The sequence below is a fragment of the Atractosteus spatula genome, chromosome 8 (genome assembly GCF_055471065.1).
Source record: "Atractosteus spatula isolate fAtrSpa1 chromosome 8, fAtrSpa1.hap1, whole genome shotgun sequence".
In the NCBI taxonomy this organism is placed as follows: Eukaryota; Metazoa; Chordata; class Actinopteri; order Semionotiformes; family Lepisosteidae; genus Atractosteus; species Atractosteus spatula.
The window spans coordinates 46,310,289-46,333,368 of NC_142713.1; the positions used below are offsets into that span (position 1 = coordinate 46,310,289).

At 36.7% G+C, this 23,080-nt stretch overlaps 1 protein-coding gene across 4 annotated transcripts in view; it reads right to left on the reverse strand.

The window, feature by feature from the left end:
• Positions 1 to 384: 384 nt before the first annotated feature.
• Positions 385 to 23,080, reverse strand: part of ccdc136b (coiled-coil domain containing 136b) — a 37,452-nt gene continuing 14,756 nt past the window's right edge. For 2 of the 4 annotated variants that reach the window (XM_088924212.1, XM_088924213.1), the window contains exons 3-10: positions 19,382 to 19,744; positions 17,880 to 17,954; positions 14,138 to 14,455; positions 9,550 to 9,667; positions 8,830 to 9,139; positions 6,440 to 6,574; positions 4,002 to 4,119; positions 385 to 2,803 (exon numbers count right to left, since the gene is read on the reverse strand). In XM_088924212.1, the coding sequence (XP_088780338.1) occupies positions 4,018 to 4,119; positions 6,440 to 6,574; positions 8,830 to 9,139; positions 9,550 to 9,667; positions 14,138 to 14,455; positions 17,880 to 17,954; positions 19,382 to 19,744 (1,421 nt within the window). In that variant the 3' untranslated portion in view covers positions 385 to 2,803; positions 4,002 to 4,017. The remainder of the gene's footprint in view (positions 2,804 to 4,001; positions 4,120 to 6,439; positions 6,575 to 8,829; positions 9,140 to 9,549; positions 9,668 to 14,137; positions 14,456 to 17,879; positions 17,955 to 19,381; positions 19,745 to 23,080) is intronic. The other 2 variants (XM_088924211.1, XM_088924214.1) reach the window with 2 other exon arrangements.

Here is a 23,080-nt window from a genome sequence, read left to right on the forward strand (position 1 = left end):
GATTCTATTTAGATTTTTTTTTTTACATTTAACTTTACCCACTTTTCATTTAAAAGTATGAGAATATAAATATTCACTCTAAACAATGAACAGTATATCTTGTTTAATTCAACAAGACTGTACCTCATTGGAACAAGGTAAAGACTTATGCAAAGCCCTATATATGTTTTAAAGAACTGATTACTAAAGAGTTGGTTTTTGTGGTTTTGTACAGTTTTTTTAACAGTTTTTAATTACATTTTTGTGTATGCAAAATATCTCCATATTTTTAGTTTAAATGATTGTTATACAATTAGCCAAACAGTTCCACTTTGGTGAGCATATTAAAAATACTACTCTTAAAAAAATGTTTTTCAGTCAGAAAAAATGTAAAGTACATTATGATTTTAGTAAATTATAGTATGGATTTTATTTACTGTTTAGTTGGCCATGTACTGTATTTTATAAATCACAATACAGATGAAAAAAAAATCACATATTATATATACTGTATACATATTCCATATGTATATAATTCTGATCCCAGGAATGTGATTGAATGAAGGTAAATTGTCTCCTATAGAACTACTGTATTTACAAATGGTGTAAACATTCAAAGCCATTTCAGTCCTGCAATTTCTTTCCCTTTTCTTGGTTCCCTTTTCCTTTTTTAGTTCAGAAAATGCAATAATAATTACTAGTAGTAGAAGCAGCAGGAAAAGTTAGAATATACATCTCAATGCATATGTACAGTATATATTCTGTTAAGTGTGTATATATTTCCTATGCAAATCCAAAGATAGGGTGCTTACAATGTACAAACAGAACCAGGCAGGGCTCCCATGTTAAACCTTGAATGTTGTGTTTAAATCATCTACACAAATAGCTCTTGCAATTTTTGCATTCATAGAAAAAGAATAAAAATATGTTCACATGCACTGTGAGACTAATGACCATTAGGTGGAATAGTTCTCAACTATTATGTTTTTACGCTTAATAAATACTTTTTAATTTTTTCTTTTTTGTGTATGACATTAAATGGAATAGAAACAAAAACAGGAAATATTTGGTTCAAACAAATCTATAAAGATGGAAAAATTGTACAATTGGCAGTTTTACAATTGGGAGCCTCAAGTGTGAACATCTTTTGATCACTTAGGTGTTTCATTGTCTCTCTCCTTTAAAAACATTATTTTTTGTGATAGGCTTATGAGTCCCACAGTCCAATATGAAACTGACCCATGATTGCTTGAAGAAATGCAGGGGAGATTGACTGAAAAAACATTGAACCATAGACTAGAAAATACAACCACAGAGGCAAAGGCAGCAAGCCAGTACTGAGTGGCTATGAAGGCCAGGAGTTTAGACAGTGAAGAGTTAGGATGTACAGATGGGCTGCTGCCAAAAACTGCAGGAAATATGTGCTGCAGTTGAACGAACAAGGGCCAGACTTCCAGGATTCACAACTACAGACAAGAGCTACTCCCACATGGATTGACCTGGATGGACACTGGATACGCTGCACATTCCATTTATGTTGTAGCATCTTGGAGCAATACTATCAAATACAAGACTTTTCAAAAGAACACTTTTAAAAATTAGTTTGATTTATCATATCCCTGGAATAATGTCTATTATAAATGTTAGTAAAAGGGAAGGCAGTCTTTCTATCTCAAAAGGCAGCTACAAGTAAATGAGATTTCAGGATTTCATTTGAAAAAAAGTGTTAATCAATAATGTATAAATTAAGGAACAAGTATATTATGATATGATTGATAACAACAGATACTTCTATCATCAAAGTTTTCTAAAAAGCCAGAGAACATAAAAAGAGCACATTAACATTCAACTGTTTAAGGAATTAAGTGTCAGCATTTAGTTCTGCTTTTGTCTTTTGAAAAACTGCATTGGTTTGGTTTCCAGATGAAATACAATATAAAATATTTCATTGCTTTCTTTTGGTCACATTTTGTGCATGTCAGCTTTTTATTTCTACACTGAATATACTGTATATTATTTTTAGCAAAAACATTTTTTCAATACAGTCAATCAATGTATTGATCTGGCCCATTATTTCAGAGTAAATCTAATCAACACCTTTGTAATCAACTCTAAGGCAGACTGTCGTCACATTTTACACAATGCCAAATAAATAAATAAAGTTCTCTGGATATCGCCTTATGTAAAACGAAGACAGCAATAGTGAAAGTCCAGTGCAACAATCCAGTCCATGTCTTGTCTCTTAAGTCACATTATACAGCATCTGAGATCATTATTAATAATGAAAGGAGGCATCTTTAAATTAAAAAGAGAAAAATAAGTAAAGTTGTATAGAAAGCAATTCAAATAATTATACTAACTTGCCTTGTATTTTGTACAGAAGAATAGGTAATGGGGGAAATGTACAATGATTATTGTCTTGGTTTACTTGGTTTAAGAATCACATTCGTTCAATTGATTTTCTTCAACTGTGTCCTACTGTTAATCCGCAAAACATGTGCTTTACTTAGAACGCTCCGGAGATCCTCACAATCCATGGAACCAAAGTTCAGGGAGCAGTCAGGATCCTCATTTCTCATAAAGACAGTTGTCTCTGATAGCAGACCCTCCTCAACTAGGCTTAACAGGGGCCCGAGGCGTAGCAGGATGTGAATGCTGGTGGAGAGTTGAGTGTGCGAGGGAGGGCTGCATCTGAAGAAGGGAACTGCAAAGGAAGGCTGTGGAGAGGTCCTCAGGAGAGTGCTCGTGACAGAGTGGGGAAGATCAACACCACAGCTGCAGCCACAGCCACCATCATCATTGGGTTCCAGACTCCTTCAGGCTCCTATGAACAACAGAGGAAAACACTTGCAGGGCACTTTAACTCACAAGAAATCACGAACCTGGTAAGGAGGTAAGTACTGTATTTGGTGTTATCACAGAGTTTGTGTGTCAATTTCCCACATATAAAGTATACATAATATACAGCATTACTTCTGACAATTTCTAAAATATCCTTTGATAGAATTTCTCTCAGCCTCAAAACCCACAGCATGATATTTTGGTAAGCAAATATAATTGGACCCCTTTTTACGAATGGCTTATGTTTATGCTTGCTAACAAAGATAACATTGAACTGGGTACAGTAAATGAGATGTCCCTAGCAAGGATTTACCCATTATTTTAAACAGAAATTTTGAATTCTGGAAGTTCTTGGCTGGTAAGAGACTGAAATTGTATTCACTACTGGGTATGAAAGTAATGCAGCAGCATCAAAATGAGGATTGTCTTGTCTTGACCCAACCAGTAGCCTGCATAAATAGCAAGTGAGTAATTGAAGCTGACAGACCAACTTTTTTATTTCAAATATTGGTATTTCTTGCTAGGACATTCTGTAGTATTGTCTGACTGCCTTCTTTAGCTTAGATAAGACAGTTGCAGGACCTCACGTAACTCTGGCAGAAATTTGCCAGAAGGTCCTAATTAATTAATTAATTCTAATTAGTTGGAAATTCTTCAAACTGTTGTTAAAAAGTCAGCTATTACTAAAAACTACTTTATGAAATACCAGTGTACTATAATTATGTATTAATGTATTTCTTTGATTGCTCTCATTATTTTAAAATATTGTTTAATAATTGTTCATAAGAGGGTTGTTTTTAAACATTCGTTACACTGTAGACAGCACACCTGGTGTATGCACTCCTACAAAAACATTTCAGTACCAGTGTTGAAATGAATGAAGTATGACACATGCAGACCAAAAGTAGTGCCAAAGTGATTATTGTAAGTAATGTAGCAGGGAGTGAAAGTCCTTATAGGTGCTTCTAACTGAATGTTGTACATTTTAAATGTTGAAATGAAACTGATTTTCTTCCTTTTCACACCATGTGTGTGGTCTGCATAACATCCTTAGGGTCATGCATTTTAATTGAGAGCGTTTCTTGTTTGGCAAACCTGGCTTGTGCCATTCACTGAAGTTCATTTACTTATTTCTGGGTGGACCGGGGAGGTGTCTTTTGGAAGATAAAGAAATATCATACCGGTACCTTGTCCCCTCTAGGATGAGGTCTCCGCCCACCAGCACCAAAGTAGGGCCACTATAACAATCATTCCTATTAGGGGAATGGACAGAACAGGTGGCTCAGGGGTAGGAGAATTCTGAGGAAAAATAAGGGAATGTGAGGAATGAAAAGGACAGGTGAAACAAAGGCAGGCAAAGAAAGGGCGATAGATCGACATTGGTATCAAGAAAGGTGAAGACACAGAAGCAGTGAGGCAGGGTGAATATGGAATAATGGTGTAAAATCAGAAAAGCATAAGAGACAATGTACAGCAAAGTGAAGAAGTGCAGATAGAACGTACACCACACTGGGCACCTTGCTATGAATTAACCCCCACACACAAGAAGAGATACCTCTACCAACGTGCTGCTCATATTTGGTGACATGAGTCACTTCTTGGGGTAAACTGATGTTTGAATCAAGAGGTATGGTTTTGAAGGGGTTAATCACAAGGTCCACACCAGTTATGGAAGACAAATGACATGACACGAAGGTATTTAATTTAGTGGTGTTTCTTCTGGTGCAGAATTCAAAACAAAGCCCTTTACTGTCCAGAAAATCCACATTAAAAAAACACAGTACCAAATTAATTTGCAACATGAATAAATAAAGTACCAAGTAAAGGTTTGTTCCATGCTGAATAAGGTGTGGAATAAGGCTCCACCTGAAGAAGGTTCCACAGCCGAAACATGCTTCTTTTCTTTTCAGCATGGAATAAACCTTTACTTGTTGCTTTGCAGCCTACGCATGCTGACGTAGCTACAGTACCTACTGTACATGAATAATTAAAACCCATGTTGCGCATTAATTTGGTACTGTTTTCCATCTCTTTCTCAATGAATTGTTATCAGTTTAACTAACCACAATCCTTCTATGCATAATACAGTTATGCAGTTATTTTTAAGAACAAAAAAGGTTTGTACACATTCATTTCTAGTACAGTTTTTAAGGGATTTATTTTTTAAATAAGAAACCAACAGCTTCTTAAATCAACTATTAATGATTTAAAAAGCTAATAAAAACTTTTAAAAATTTAACAGTAATAGTAGTCATCATTTATATCATCATTATATTTAAAATTCTAATAAAAACAAAATACAATTGCTTGTGCAAAGTGTGCTGGCTAAGATGAAAGATGAGAGCATAGCTGCTGTAGCGAAAATTTCAGGATGCTTGTGTGTCATTTTTTTAATTTGTGTGTGATATTAGTATGTGTAGGTATGTAAGCATGTGTACAACTGATTTTACACCAGTACAGTCATTATAGTTTAAAAGCTGCACTATTATGCACATACTTTCAGACGATGACAAAAATGAACAAAAATAAAAGAATAATTGTTTTTATTATATAAAAGTACTGTATACAGAGCAACACAGAAAAATAGCAAAGATTCAAGAACACATAAGCAATTGTAATGTTTGATACACAAGACATTTGTACGGTGATTATGGTAATGTTACAATAAAACTTTTTTAACCTCAGATACCATGGATTTAAGTTTATTTTCTTATTTCTGTATATTTTCTCATGCTATAGAATCTTCTGGCTAACCCTTTCTTGTCAGACACATATTGTGATTTTTTAACAAAGTATTCCTTCCATATTTACATGCTAATACAAAATAAAAGGTACCAGAACAGTAGTAATATTACTGTATAACATTAAACTACATAAAGATTAAGTATCTAAAGGAGCAGTGTATGTGCTTGTCTTTTTTCTGTTGTTTAACCATGATAGTAAACTAATTCTATTTTGTACATGCACTGCATGTTTTTCCCAGTGTCAAAAAAATCCAACAATGACTTGATTAAACCTGGAAATTTGAGGTTCAACCGACAGTAAATTGAACCGAGACCACCGATCAGAAAGATCATGAAAATGTATGAAAATGTCTAATGATAAACCTTTATGATCATAACTTTTATTGATAACTGATGTTTATTCCTGCATTGTCCATGCAATTTCTGTATGGTGTGGAAATATGATGTGAGTTTCCCTAAGGTCTGGTACTTCTAGAGAGACTTTATGTAATGAACTCACTTCTCTATCTTATCTTATGTATAGTGAGGTACTACAATGGAATGGCTGCCATGGACCAGCTAATTGGGAGCTCGACTTCAGTGGTGAATGAAGTGAATCCCCTCCTACCTGTAAAATGCTGTGAGATCCTTTTGGATGAAAAGTGCTATGAAATATGTTGGGGAAAACTATTGTTATTTTGTTGGCTGAACAAGAGAAACATGCTTAACTGGTTGATTAGGCTGTTGGCCAGAGATTCTTAATATCTAAGTTTTCCCACCACAGTGCTTGTCATCTTTGCTGAATACCAATGGCAAAATTTTGTTGCCACTGTAATACTAACCAACAAGAGTTCTTCCAAATGGTAGCAATGTCACAGGACGTCCGAGTCTCTTACCTGCACTTTCTTCCCAGTGAGTTTCTCCAGCTCCTCCTGGCACTTCTGAAGTTCCCTTTGAAGTTCATCTTTCTCCTTCTGGCTTGTTTTGTATCGGCTCTGCAGCTCCTGCAGCTCACCCTTCAGTCCATCACACTGCAGAAAAGACTTGTTTTCAAAACTTGGAAAACTGAAAGGAGGCCCTGCTCCTCAATGAAGTACTAATTACATGTAGAAACTATAGCTCTTGCTTGGTTTCACCTTTCAGAAGGAACTGTCTAGCAGAAAAGAAGCCTTGAGCGTTTGAAAGTGTGGAACACTTTCAGTTGAAAGTGGGGGATAATTTGCACCAAAGAACAAGACAATGGGCTACAACATATGGTCATATTCACTTTCAGAAAGGAAAATTATTACACTAAATAAAAACAACACACTCAAGACAAACGTTAAAGAACTAGAGCTTAGAACTTTTGAAAACATTTTGAATGATATCACTATTAATGGTGTCTCTGTTTATAAATATACTGAATTAGAGTTTTATTGAAAGATGTCAGAATGTTGATTATGGAGCAGAATGCTGCAAGATAATTAGAAATCTTAAAAAATTCAATTTATAAGTAAAAGATAAAACATACTGTATGATAGGCGAGGGGAAACAAGTTGTGTAGGGGATACAAATTTATCAGTATCTTCATCTTTTGTTCAAATACCATTCATTTTATAGGCACCTCATTCTATCATTATAAAACATACTCTTCAACTTGTTTCAGGTGGTTTCTCAGGAAGCATATTTTACAGAATCCATCATTAAACAGACAATTAGGACAAGGTCAAATTATCATCTCACACTTCTGTTTCCCTAAACATATAAGCTGCCTGGTTTCCCACCTGCACAGATCTTTTCTAGCAGTCAGATTTTGTTCTGTTGCAGAGGGACGTGTTTCGCACTTGGCAGTGCTTGGACCTTACAGTATGTTCACCGTGTTCATCTCCTACAGGAGTGGTGTCATCTTCAACTTCACCCTCCACCAAAAACAAGCATTTTACCTACTGCCATGCTACAGTATATGTGCTTTTCTTTCAAAATAACCGATGTCATCAAGCCATCTAGAAACTCTGAACGTCTGCGGCAGTTTTGTCTTCCTCTTTCCTTCCCTCTCTATTCCTGCTTGCTCCACTCTCCTTCTTCTTCCCCACTCCACCCTGCAGGTATGAGTGCACTGCATCAATATGCACCATACTTGGGCATCCTTATTCATACTCATGCTGTCCCTAGCACCCACCACCTAAGCTGCTACAGTGAGGTCCAACTGATATGGTGTCAGCTCTCAATACGTTCCCCCAACCAAAGCTTTCAGCCACATACAGAGTTGATATTTTTTCTTCTTTTAGAGGTTTTGCTTGCAATACATCCTTATCCATTCTGTTTAGCAAATCTCAGCAAGTTGTAGCTCTCTTCCTACTTTTGTGTCATGTGATTCTACCACAGAATTCCAATCTCAAGCTAGCCAGTCGTTCTAGTGCTGCTACCTCATATTCTGTCACCTGCATCACACATGCTTCTCATTCACTGCATACCCAAATCTACTCAAATAAGCTCACGTCTGCATCTTATGCACTTCTCTTTCTTTCCATGCTACATGCATCTTCTGCCCAATTCCTTCAAAACTGTAGTTGAACTGATTTGTTAATAGCTCAGTGTTTGAAATCTGTGTCTGTGTTTTAGGGATTCTTTTGGGTGTATGATCTCCGACCAGCGTTATCATTTCCTCATTCACGCGATTTAAAGTCAAAGTATTAAATATGTTAATATAAATGGTGTATAGTTTTATTGTGTGAGAAAATGGTGTTCAGTTAAACAGAAGCTCTTGAGGAGGTAAAATTCTAATATCACACTTCGGCTTCACTGTGCAGAACCCTTCCTTCCACTCCAACATCCACATTGCAGCAATTCCCTGCTCATCCTTCATAAGTGTGTGGTGGTGGTGGTGGTGGGGCGGGTTGTGACAGCACTCATCTCGGACCAGGACTACAATTTCCTCAGCCAGATGAGTTAAACCTAAAGAGTTTTGTACCTTATCTTTTTTATATTCATTGGCTTGTTTCATCGTTAGAATCTGACCCAATCTAAAGACATTAGAGAACAGTTATTAATGAGAAGAGGTCGTTTGGACCATCTAGCCTTTATGGTAGTTAGTAGCCAACTGTTTCAAGGATCCCATACAGATATATTTTCAAAGAAGCCAAGGTATCAGCTTCAATAATATGGTTGGGTAGCTTGCAACATACCCTCAAAATCCTTTGTGTAAATAGTACCTCATCTTCTCAGTTTTAAATGGACTTCCAAATAGTCTCCAGAACACATGGGTGTCTAACAACACCAATAAATTGTATATCTTCTCTAGGCATACCTCATTCTGCACTTGCAAAGCCTTCTCCTCTGCTTGTTTTAGTTGGTCTCTAAGAGAATATATCTCAGAGAAACCACCGTTCATACTTGTTGGTGTCATTGGTTTTCCGTCAAATGAGATATTCTTCTGAATGGACACATCCACCAGTCTGCAGTTTGTCCTTGGCTCTGTCATTGTCATGTAGCTGCCAGCCTTTCGCGTTTCATATGGATCCTCAGTTCCCTCTTCAATGTCTTTTATGCCAGTTAAATGTTTCTCTTTTTCACTGTTCACTGTATCTTCTTTCAGTGCCAGATATACATCATTCGATCTGTGATGATGAAAAATAGCTTTCTTTACATTCAGTATTTTGCTGCATAGAGATGTGTAAGTTGCACATAATGGACTTACAACAAAACAATAAAATAAGTGATTTAAAATAATTTTGTGGACTATAGGTGGAGTCTGAAATATCAAAAAATGCATTTTTTTCCATTAAAAAATTAACAATTCAGGTTATTTCTCTGAATGGAATGTATATGAAATATTCCTTGTTATTTTTTTTTCCCACAAAAAAAACATCAACAGCTTCTCAATTCCATGTATTGAAGTGTTTTAATTAGCATGCTGGATAACCACTGCCAGAAACATCAATATTTTAATCATGCCTAAGGGCAAAGCAGGGCCTTTGCAGCCAAATAGTGGATGCAAAGAGTTCAGACAACGTTTCTCAATCCTCACCCAGCTCTCTGCAGCTGCAACAGTTTCAGTTTCTCAAGAAGCTGTTTATTTTCATCCTTCAGAAACTCTGACTCAGCCTTCAGGCTCTGGTATTCCTCCCTCAGCAACTTCAGGTCACCTAAAATCAAGTCAAACAGCAAAGGGTTCAAACAGATCTCTACACTTTTCTTGTGCATCTAGGTGGGTATTACCTCAACATTTAAAAAACCTGTTGCATGTTATCATTATTAACAAAACTGTGCACCCTAAATGATGATAAGAATGAATTAATGCTATTTCAATTTAAATCTTTGTGTGGTACTATGAACTATGTTCAGATGGTATGTGTCAAACAGATCTACTGTTTATGACCCTAATATATTTATTAATATGATTGATTAATCCTCAATATGTTGCATCTTAACTGAAAACTAAACTCTGTTTATTCGGTTAATTGTACTTGCTGAGTTTAAAATAGCTGTTTATATTGAAATATAATGTATTGGAGCTGCTAGCGAAGCAAGGGAGCATTCTTCATCACTGTACACCAATGGTCAGGCTGTAGAGGTGGTGGAGAAGTTCCCAGGCACCACCTCCAATACTCTGAAATGGGAGTTCAACACATCCACCATGGTCAAAAAAATCTCACGAGAGGCCATTCTTTCTGAGACAGGTAAAGAAGTTTCGAGCATCACAGGAAGCAATGACCCTGTTTTACAGATCTGTCATTGAGAGTGTTTAGACCTTCTCCATCACTGTGTGGTTTCGCAATACTTCTGCCCAGGACAGGAAGCAGTTAGAAAGAGTAGTGTATATCACCTTCAAACCTGTAGGAGGCCACCTTCCCTCTGTCGACTCATTCTATCTCTCAAGACTGAAACGTGATGCTCTAAAGATCTTCACTGAGTCTCCCCACCCTGAATCTAGCTCTGTTTTTCTTTCCTCCCGTCTGGTAGTTGGTTCAGGTCAATCAAGACAAGGCCTACCGGCACCTACTGTACAGTGCCTGCTAGCACCTACCTTTCATAACAGTACCTACCCTGAGGCTGTGAGATGCATAAACTCTGCACTTTAATTTTGATGTTTTTGAACGGCTTATTGGTATTCTACCAAGCCCCACCATTACTGATTTTTTACTGGTATGTATTTAGAATGGTTTGTGAATGTGTTAGTGGATGCTACCTATTATCATCTTTATGTTGTATATTTGTTTTGTATGTCTTTAATTGTATGAGCTCACCTAACCAAATTTCATGTAGCTGGTTGTTATGGAAATAAAGTATTGAATGTGAACTTGTTACTTTTAATCTCTTCCTTAATAATTAAGCATTTTAAACATTGCAAAGTGGAAACAATATGAAACTGACCCCTGACTTTGTTGTCCAGAACAATGCTAAACATTAACATTGCATGCCAGAAACATAAATGCTGTAACTCTAGGATGCTGGAAAATGACGTTGTGGTCCTGAAATGTTGCTTGTCAAACAAAAGCTTACTACATTTTAGGAAGGGTTTGAGTGTTATCTGTTCATTCTGGTCTAAAATGTAAAGTATGTAAAACTTTTACAACAGAAATAATTTTGTCTGTTATGAATATATGTGTAATTCTACTGGTACAATCTCTACAAGCCTGGAGTCAGTAAGCAGTGATGTGAGAAAGGTTCAGAAGACTTAATTATTCTGGGCTACAGCAAGCCTTCCATTACCTATACTCCTTGGAACACAATCCCCGCTAGAGTCCGAACTGCTGCTCATCATAATGAAGGGCTGAACAACAAACAGGAGATTACCAGCTGAGGCTCTACTGTCAGTAATGAAAGTCATATGACTGACGTACCACTTTGAGTGCTATGCAAAGTGGCCAGGTTCAGCAAGAACTCTGAAATGCAGCTGGCCTATGCAAGTGGTGAAGATGGAAGGATACAGGAACCCACCATCCACTCACCATTTTCCCGGGAAAATCAAGAGAGTCATGTTCATCAGGAAGAGACATGCTCAAGCTGCCAGATGAACCTACAGTAAAACGCCCAAGGTACATTCAGAAAAGTTGGCCATTCTGTCTCCTTACAGAGTAGGGATTGAAGTCTACCCACAACGTAATGCTGTCATCACCATGCTAGACAGGGGGAATGATTTTGACTGGGTGATGTGCTGTGCTGGGTTTGCACTAGACATAATTTGCATTTACATCAGAAATTTCCGGTTCTGTCTCATCTGAACATGACCTTTTGCCATGTTTGCAACATCATTTTAATGTATTGCTGCAAACTGCATGCATGGTTTGAGATTGGTTTGTCAATCTGCCATACAGGCCAGCTTTGTGAAGTACCCAGGATATTATTGACTCCTGGACATTTTCTCCCATCTCAGCCCCTGAACTCGATTTTCAAAGTCTCTGTTGATTCCACTTTATATTGATCAACTTCACTGTGAACAAAGGGACATTCTGTGTTTTTTTAATGTTTTATACCATTCTCTTGATCTTTGATTATCTAAAACTTTATCTCCAAGTTGTTTACAAGAGACAGGAGTATTAATTCATAAATCATATAATCCACCATTTTTACACATTGCTTATATTCAACTCATAGTGTGACTTATCAAAGTAAGTTCTGGCACCTGAGCTGCTTTTGTGTCATAGCAAATGAAGTGAATATGCAATCAACATTTTAGTTTTTTTTTATTTTTATCTGTTTTTGCTGATATTTAACTTCTTTCACCCATAAAAGTGTTGCAAGATTAGTATGTTTTGCTTAAAATTTTCCCTTTTTAAGTGAAGTTTTTATATATACTGTATATATCATTTGTATTTCAGAGGGGTGAATACATTTGAAGTACTTTTTAGTTATTTTATCTTGTATAATACATTAATTTCAATCAAATTTAAAAAAACAAAAGGGATTTGCTATTTCTTCCAGGGTCTGCTAAGCCATCAAAACATTAATAAATCTAGCTTTTTAAATCTCATTATTTTGTTGTTAGTCATTCTACAGTCAATAGCATTCTCCTGGAGCTGTGAAATATCTGATTTACACTCAGTAGTCTTTTCACGGTTGCAGTTTTTGACTGCAACTGAACAGATTAATTACATTCCTTAGATATTATCATTGCTTAAAATTGGTTTCCCAATATTTATAGAAACAAACTTTCTCAGATTTTTCTTTAAACGTTGCATCTTCTTACTAAAGAAGTATTTATGCAATACTGTCAGAATCACATTCTAGAGCTGTACAATCCATGCCATCTCATTCTTACCCTAATTCAATTCAATACCCACATACAGTATATGTCACCAATATTATATATTTGACCTTCGGAAAGTTTTAAGGAAACATTTTGATGTTTGCAGAGAAATTGCTTAATCATTGGTTTGCATCTTTGGATTTTTTTTCAAACATCAGTTTATTCTCCAAATGTTCATTACTGTAAAGCAGTCCAGTCCACTAGAAACCTGACCTGAAATGAGATTTGTATCAATAGAAGATGGATGTGTTTGGATTAAATATGAACTAACTGTATGCAATTACAAAGAATGTGATCTAATTAAATAGTATGTAGCAACAGTATGAAGTAATAAAACAAAATGATAGTCAGACATTTTGGCTTAATCAGGAACCTCTTTCCAGTTGTACATCGTCACAAATATGATACCTACCAAGTTTGGAGTCAATTGATTTAACAGTTCTTAAACAGCAGACACTTTCATAAGAGGCTGTGTTTTGCCAAGCATGATCCATAGTAAGTGAGAAAATGATCAAAGCTAACTTGAGAGGTGCAAATCATAAGCAGCTTTCGTTCATGAAATCTGCCAAGTTTTGGTTAAATCAGTGCAGGAATTCTCAAAATAGTTTGTGTTGTGAGAACAAAATTGTGGTCATTCATTCATGATATACAGTACACAGGAATGACAGTGCATAAGATGTACTGCATAATAGTACGCTTACTAGAATGATATGTACTGTACATACAGTACTGTACCACATCTGGTGTTAATTGGCCAAATGTTTTTTTAAACAAACAGGAGTTTGTGATATGGGGCATGTAGCAACAACAAGGATATTCATCTACACAGGAATATTTTCACATACTGTATATTTATCCTGTTGGTACTAAAATTATACCCATTGGTTTTGAAGTTAATTGCCGAAACGGTTTTTGAGCAGGAACAGTTTGTGTAGTCTGCTGAACATATGTTTGTGTTCATGTACAGGTCTAAAAAGTATTGCAGCTATCTTTGAGATGCAAATTTGAAAAAAGCTTTGGCTGTGGTTGGTGCTGTCAAGTTTTGATTCAGTCATCGCAGCCGTTCACAAAACGAATATCCTCAAACGGTTTTGATGGTTTTGGAATAAACGGGCCAAGTTGCCATCTTGGTTTTCTCAAGACCCCAGATTATTGTCTCAAAGTTAATATCATATCTGTGCCTGCTAACTTGCTTAGTTCAGGCAAAGTTGAAGCCTAATTTGCACACAACGGGGTTTTCCAGGGCTGTGGTTTTGGCTGTTCAACATAACTCTGAAACCTCTAGACTTACAGCTCTCCAGTAATGGCGTTTCAGATCATGGGAGGTTTTCTGTGGGTCATTGTTTTTAGGGAGTCAGGGGCTCACCTTGTAGGGGCTCCACGTCCTCAGTCTTGGTTCCCACACCTTGACTTTTCATGTGAATCTCAGCGCGCAGGCTGGTGATCTCCAGTTCGTACTCCTGGGTGGTGGCATGCAGGCGCTGCAGCTCGGCCCTGAGGCGGCACAGCTCTTCCTGCAAGCTGGCAATGTCATTCTCCCGCTCGGCTGCCGCCTCCTCCGCGGCCTGCTGCAGGACCATGACCTCCTCCTGCGCAGCCCGCAGCTCCTCCTGTGCTTCTGACAGCTCGCTCTCCTTCTCTTCCTCCAGACTGTCCATCTCCTCCTGCACTGAGCGCAGCTGGGCTGGGGGAGACAACAGGACCACCTCAAGATCCAGTAACTCTACATGCACATTCAGCTATAAAACTAATTTGAAAATGAATGGCTTGGTAAACGGTTCTGCTTTTTTGAATACTCATGGAGCTGTGCACTGTATGTGTGGCTCCTGTTGACCAGTCTGTGATTTGCTGTGTGATTAGTTTCTAACATGTCTAAATGTTAGAACAATACAGCTAGAAGGCAATAAACTATTTTTCTAAGTTCTCACATTAAGAAGATGATCATTCCATTGGCACCCTAGTTAACCAAGTTCAGGACACATCCTGAAGGCATTTGGGCATATTGGAGACAGAGCATTGTTTGCTTGTCACACAAACATTTTACAAATACTGAACTTCCTGCAGCTGATGTTTGTGTATACTGTATACATCTATTTTACTAGTCAAAATAAGAACTTAAGTTTTAAAATGATTTTTAAGGATCTAATTATTTCAAGTCCTCTTAACTGTGACAAAAACATTAGTAAAGGATGGCAGTTTGTATTGGAAACTTCCAACTACAGCCTTTGGCATTCTCTTCTTGGCATCCTTGCAATTACATCCTTAAACTTCTTGATAGTGGACACCAAAGTACAGTATTAGATTCAGTTCTTTTGTGGATTATTCTATAGCCACCTTCTTTCTTGTGGAGCTCTGTGACCTTAACTATCATGATGCGTGCTACTATTGAACGCCTTCCTTGTGTTACCTCCCTTCATACCATGGGGCAAGAAGAAACTTTCAAAGGTCTCTATATAGTTCTGAAGATTTTCATTTACATGTTAGATTTTGTTGGACTTCATTTAAAGAAATACTTAGTCTTGTGAAGAATGTCTGATAAATACTGTAAATCAATATTTTGTTTCTTCTGTTATTATGATTACTGTAGAATAGTTTTAAACAAATTAATCCATAACTAATTCTATTCTACATTTTTTTTGTCCCATTTCATTGGCGGAACTGTATATACAGTAAAGTATACCTCTGCAAAGTGCTGATTTGGTTGTTAAAAGCTTTCTTTTATACAACAAATGGCAAGATACAGTCAATTGCATTTTTCACTTCTGCCCATGGTGCTATTTTGGTATTTACAGTCTTCACATTTAAAGTGTTTTTTGTAATTAATTAGAACACAGAAGGTAGACCTTCAAGCCTTATGTGTGAATCCCATAAAATGACAAACTGTCAATTTAATTGCAAACAATCAGCACTTCAGAAATCACGTGATGAAATCTGTCTACACAGATATCAGGAAAATATTATTTTCAACCTTTGCAAACAAAGAAACAGCATATGTATGAATATCAAACATTTAAAGTGAGTAATTCAAATGAAATTATTTTAAATTCATAAATTTAAAAATACTTTTATAGATATTTTAGACATCATGCAGAACTCTAAAATCTTTGAAGCTATCTTTAATTTTTCCTATATTACAGATTTATACATTTTTAAAATATCACACAGAAGACAGAACAATGTATTTCCATTCCTTCTTACATTTGTACTGGCTTGTATACTGAGAAGATGAAATCCAGGGCTTTGGAAATAATGGTGTGATTGGTGTGAATGATTCCCAAAATCTTATATGACACCTTTCTGGCAACAGATTGAATCAGAACTCATGCAGTATTAAAACATTACTTTGCAATGTAGTATAACATTTGTGTGTTTTGTGCTGACTAGCTTGGTGACTTGATTTGGAGTCTCAATAGAAAACATAAATGAAAACACTTCTGTGCTAATGCAATTACTATAATGATATTAATGTGGTGTCTAGTGCCAAACCCTTTGGCATGCAATGAACTAATCAAGAGAACACTTGTTGCTGAACTTCACCGGCTGGTTAATGTATTCAATATGAACCTGAAAAAAAACTCACTTCCAATACAATACATTGTAGTTGTATTTTATTTTTACTTAGTTCATCAGTTGACTCCACAGGCAGGTTTTTTACTTCAAGCAGCATGAGAGAGCTGATAGCACAGTTCCAGTTGTATCAACGGAGCTCCTCACACTACAGTTTGAATGTTCTTTATACTATAATATCAATATACATTATATGTTTGTCTTGAAACTACACAGTTCATGATATAAATCAAAAACTTTATTCTATGATTCATCATATTGCCAGGATTCAGTCAGTATAAGAAGTGCAGAAGTCGATAAAAAAATATTTAATGAGCTCAATTTATGTTACTTGACACTTTCATTTCACCTCTGAAATGAAAGTTTCTCATTTCACCTCTGACGGCCATGATCACAGTGATCTCTCCATCTGTGTTCTCAAAATAGGGTTTCTTAACTCCTATAGCAGAAAGACATTAGAAACTAAAATTATCCTGAAACTTCGTTCACACCTTCCCCCTTCTCTCAACAACAGACTTGTTTTTTTCTAATTCTCTCTATTCATTTGTAGGGTTTGTTTCACACCTCTCCTCACCTCTCTCGACCTCGCACCACTTGATTGCTTCTCCCCTGCTCCTGCCTCCTCTTCTCACCTGGCTTTTGTTTTCCCATGCTATATTATCTTTGCTGACTGCACTATCTTTCTTACACCCGAAGAACGCTCCACAGCCGAAACGTTTGTGTTTTCTTTCTTCTCTTTTCAGCACGGAATAAACCTATCACTTTCATTTATACAGCTGAATAAGGCTCTCCCTCATAGTTGAGGATGATAGATGTCCATGGACCTGAAGATGTCTGATCAGGCCAATGTGGGATTCCAGTTGCAATCCAGTCATGGTTAACTCTCTTTCTTCTTTGTTTTGACAGCTTTGGTTCTCAAAGTGCTCTGCTCCTTCCCAGACATTCTTTCTCCATTTAGTTCAAGGGCCAAAGGTTGTAATCTTGCAGGAGTCTGGAGGAAGAATATCAGTGTTGCCTTTCTCTATGTTTGATTTTACTATCTATTCTTCTGTTCTTCTCCAATGTGATTGCTTTGGCTTTTCTGGGAAAAGAGGGCCTTCTCTGTGAGCCTGAAATCTGACATCTAGACAACATCTAGGGAATACTGATGTTGCTGTATCTGTCCTCCCTCTCAATACATAAAATCTTCCACAAAAAGCATTGCTGACGCACATCCAATCCATTTTAATGAGTCTTGTTCATTGTCTATGTTTTAACACCGTAGAGTATGGTACATGACACAACAGACAGATTTAAAACAGACTTCTCATCTATAAAATTTTAAGATTAATATATGGTTACACCATAGTACAGTGTTTCTTTGTTTATATATTATTTTCATGTGTTACACTATATATCTTTTTATGCATCTTTGCCAGAGTTATATATCTTTTCTATGGCTGAGAACATGAAAAAATAATATCTTGGTGTCTTATTTTAGACTTCACACTTAAAGACTTAAAATCAATGAATACAAATGGACTATAATTTGGTATCATTACCTTGTAATCTCTGTATCTGTCTGGTGAAGGTCTCAGCCTGCTGTGCACTGGCCAGCCTTTCATCCTCCAGCAGCCCTGTTGGTTGGGAAATTGGAAATTATGCACTTAGAGGTGCCCTACACGGACACGGCGAACACTTTCTCACGTTCATTTAGAAAATGCTGGCAATTTTCAGAAACAAAACTCCATTTAGAATACAAAATATTATGTGAATCTGTCAAAAATTTCTGTAGACCTAAATGTCAATACTACTCAACAGTTTGCATGAGAGTATGTCTTTTTCTGTAACATAGTTCTTACATGTTTTTCCCATTTTGCATTGCCTTATAAAATGAAAGTCACAGTACATGCATATTTTGGATTTAAGCCATGTAAAAAACAATTGGCTTAGTGACCTTTTTTTGTTTCTGTTCATTTGTTCTCCCCTTGTCTGACTTCAAGGCAAAAGCATGTGACATTACTTTAAAAAACTCCTAAATATGTTTGTGAACGGTTAAAAATCTACATTTTAAGTTTGTAGTTATCTCACTAAAACATTCCTGAGATTTATTTTACTATTAAAAGAAATTGAAAATCCCCTTTTTGGAAGACATTTGGGATCTAAAATATTTACAAAATTGTAAAATGCACAGAGAAAGTGGACCTATGCAGACTTCATATCATTTTTATTTCTTTAAGTTTCCTCTTTTAAAATACATGCAACTCTAGGGACAAACAGTCATGTTTCTTTTTAAAACTTTGGACACAGAGAAGTCTATATTTTTGTGAAGTGACAGTATGTGCTGAAAGGAGGTGACCCACTGCAGTCCAGCAAGCTGTGACTCAGCAAGAATTAAAATGGCAGCCCTGGAGCTACTCTGAGATGATACTGTGGGCGCAGAGATCCGAGCAGCTGAGCATTCCCTGAGAGAGCCCAGCAGTGATGTCACAATAGAGTCTTTAACAGCTGTCTACACAATTTACGCACTGGGACTGCAGCTGTCAGATGTGGGAGCATGTAAAGTTTAACTCACCTTCCCCTGTACAAACTGCTCTCAAGTGCAGCAGGTAAATGACTCCTACTACACATTTTACTTAATTTACACAACAGAAAACTATTGTTGTTGACAGATTCTAAATGGATGCCCATCTTTAGAATATTGTGTGCCATATTGTGTGTAGGGTTTTGTGTTTTGGTCACTGCGTCACAAAACAAATATTACTGTTATTAAAGGAAAGTCCTACAATAAGGCTAAAAGAAACCTTCGGAGTTTTGAACAGAGACCATTACAAGGCAGTCTGACCAAAGTATTCAAAATCCTATCACATACTGAACATACTGAACATAAAGGGAAACTAGGTTGAAATGCATATAAAACTTAGAACAGGATGCACTTCTTTGCATAAAGAGTTAGAACATAATGTAAGAAAGGTTACGAACAAGAAGGGGGTATTCTATATATAAATATAAATCAATTTATACTGTATATTAATTCTCTAAAAGTATCAGTTATTTTTCCTACCTTGCAATTCATTGAAGCTCTCCTCGTGTTTCTGGGAGAGTTCTTTTGCCTCCTCCAGCTCATTTAGCAGCTGAAGAACCTGGGACCTCAGCTCTTCCAACTCCTGCTCTTCGGGTATTAGTTCCTCACCATAGTCTCCTCCTGCCTTCAGGTTCCTTTTTTCTTTCTCATCCATTGCTTCTTTCTCCTCTTTTTCCTCCGTTTCCTTTTGTGCTTTGCTGTCGTTGACTGCTGTCCCTTCTTCTTTCTCCTTATCCCCTGCCACCTCTTTCTCTTCTTTTTTATTAATTTCCTTCACCTCTTTCTCCATAGCAGTCATGTCCTCCTGCCCAGGTCTATCAGGCCTCTCATCGCAGGCGTCCTCTTTGTTCAGAAAGAATTTGAAAAACTGTTAGCCGCCACTGAAGGAATGAGGCCACAGTTCCATCGTCATGTTAAGATCTATATAAATCTTCTTTGTTTACAAATGGATGTGGATTTTACACTTACAGTATAATACAGTAAGACAATAGGGGGTGTTTGTTTTTCTAGTCATCAGAAGTTCATACAGTATTAGCCTTTCTTTTGATGTCATACCTTCCATCGTTGGAATTCTCTCAGTTTACAATGATTGATCCTGTACTGCACAGGAAGAATGAAAAACAGCCACCACAGATCCTGGCAGAAGGGTTAGACTCTGACAAGCCTATAGGAAGATGCAGAAGTCTTCACTCATGTTTTACTTTAAGAGCCAGCTAATCAACTAAAACTAGAGAAGATTCATTTATGCACCATTCCCCTGATGCAGCTACTAAATTCCCTCCATGAAACTCTGTGGAACAAAATCTGAACAATTTGCTCCAACTCATTTTAAAATTAAAATGTTTGTATTTTTGCTCTCTTCAGAATATTACTCATATGCATTAATGTCTTTTCTAATCTAAGTAAGAAAAAGCAAATGTGCAACTTCGATTTTCCAAGCATGATTTTTATAATGCATCGTTTTCTGGTGGATTGAAAATATGTGCTTACAAAATTGCAAAATGTTCAGAACTCATTTGTTCAGAACTTAATTGGAACTAAAATGCACAAGCTTAGATCTCCTATTTTAGTTTCTAGCACAGGATTCATGTGGATTTCAGAACTCTATCAATGCATACCCCAGTTAAAAATAAAATTTCTTCCATCCATCCATTTTCTAACCACTTTATTCAATTTAGGATCACGGGGGAGCCAGAAATTATTTCAGCAAGCAATGGGCAGGGTACACCCTGGACAGGATGCCAGGGTAGGGACTGAAACACACATTCACACCAATCCAATTTTCCCAGAAGCCATTTAACCTACCAGTATGTCTTTGGTTTGTGGAAGGAAACCCACACAAACACAGGGAGAACAAACAAACTTCACACAGACAGCACCCCAGTTCTGGAATTGAACCCAGGGCCCCAGCAATACTGCAATACTAATGCATGGCAGCAATTCTAACCACTGTGCCACGTTCTTATCAGCTGTATATATACTATACACTTAAATAAAAACGACAGCAAACAAATATATTACAAGACTGCACAAATTAGATTCATACATAAAATATTATCAGCTTTCAATAACATTTATAATGCTCTGCTGTGTGATATCAGAGGTGAAAGGCTGATTTGCAATAAGTCTGACTACTTCAGCTTGCCTTTTAAGTTCCCTTTTAAACAATTCTTTGGTCCTCTTATTTTATTTCTGTACTCTTTTTTTTGAGTATACTATAACAGTCATCACACTAAAATACTGCCTAAAAATAATTCCCATTTGTTTGCACTTACAATTTACCAATTATCGCATCCACAGTTTTCACAGTCATATCTGGCTCTTCTTGTAACGCCTGTTTGTACCTCTTTAATGTCTTATCCTTATTTGAATCATGATTTGGAGGACCTGTAATGCTAGAATCCAAAATGCAAAACACCTGTTCTGTTTGTCAGCTTTTGGTCATGAACCCATATGTAGTAAAGCAACTCCCCCCCCCAACTTGAAAGATTTACAAGGACTGGAAAGATCGGGGATTAAATAAAAAAAACTTTTCAACATAATCCTGTTTCAATTTTTAAATGTTCAATCACGCCATCTTGTGGCTCAATAGAAAAAACAACCTCAGAATTAAACCATGAAATTAGCTTCTCCATAAAATTCGTATCTCGCGGCGTTGCGGAAGGCTAAATTCCACAGGGTCGTCCACAGAGAAGAATATTAAATTGTCGGTATGTACTATTTTCTTCAAATGGCTTATAAAGCACATTCTTTCATACCAGTCCTGGATGAACATAAAGACAGCTGACATCCACCTGAATTCTCGGAATGTCAGCAGCAAGATGGAAGGAAGACAAACAGTCACGATAAACATGCAATACGAGCTGGGTCGTCCAGGAGAGAATATTCAGCCAGAGAATCCCTCCTGTGTCTCGACCTTCTGCTCCTGCTATCCTTGGCTTCTGTCACTCAAGCCCAAACAGAAGGCATAGTCTAAATATAGTTGCTTTTCTTACTAATTACTCATTTGCAAACACTGACAGCTGCATGTGCTTCAAGCCTATTTTTCCTCTGTATCAGTTAACTTATATTTTAATAGATTCTTTTTATACGGTTTTAATTTGGAGCCGTATTTTCCATTTAAAATTAGTGTCTACGTGGATCGAATTTCCGGACGCTTTTTTATAATAAAGGTGTAAAACTATGCACTTTCTATCCATTACTTTAACTTATACAGTACTTCACTTATTTTACTCACACACCAAAGGACTGAAGTGAAGTAATTATAGGACTTCTCTGACTCGGAAAAGTACAACAACTGCCACAACACCACACACCCACACTTGTTCATTTTCAGCATGGGTTCCGATTCGTTTGTTATCTTTTCTCATCTGGCCACGAAGCTCAGAATAATAGTCTTTATTTGATCGCATTTAATTAATGATTGCCTTCAATGCCAAAGAAAAAAAATTGTCAAGAGTGGAAATGAGCAAGAATGTCACATGATATTGTAGTTTTATGAGGCATTATGTAAAGCTTTGCCTGAGTTCTTTACCGTTTTATGAGGGACAGAGAAGCAGATAGTTGCTTTCAATTGATATTCCCAGTCACCACATATGTCAATGAGAGAGAAAGTTAACTTTAGAGTTCAGAGAAATGTCTTTTATAAAACAGAATGCATAAACAGAGGGGAATATCTAAGCATGTCTGATATAGAATACTGTGTGTAGCTTGTGCTCCTGTTGCCAGGCAACGGGATCGTATAGTACATAACACTGTCATTTTCAATCCTGAGACCGCTATGATCATTCTCCACCTTTACAAAAATGCTATTAGAGTAAAATTACAAGAACACTAGAAAAAATAGTTTTGACAATTAACATAGAACTTGAATTTAACTCTTAAAGAACACAGCACTTCAACCCAGACTCTGATTCAGCAGATGTCGTCTTCTAAGGACTTTGCTACTACGACAGGTCTGGCCTACAGGGCTGCCTAATCAAGAAAGGTCACCGGCTTAAAGATTTAGCTCAGGTCAGACAGAAATAAAATCCCCTTATCCTATTATATGTAATACCTATTTCACAGTCAGTTAAATGTGTTCCAGTCTGTGTGCTGGTACAGTACCTTTTACAGAATGTATATTGTGCTCTTTCACTAGTTTATTGCAATAATAACTTCAAAGATTCTCTCTACCTT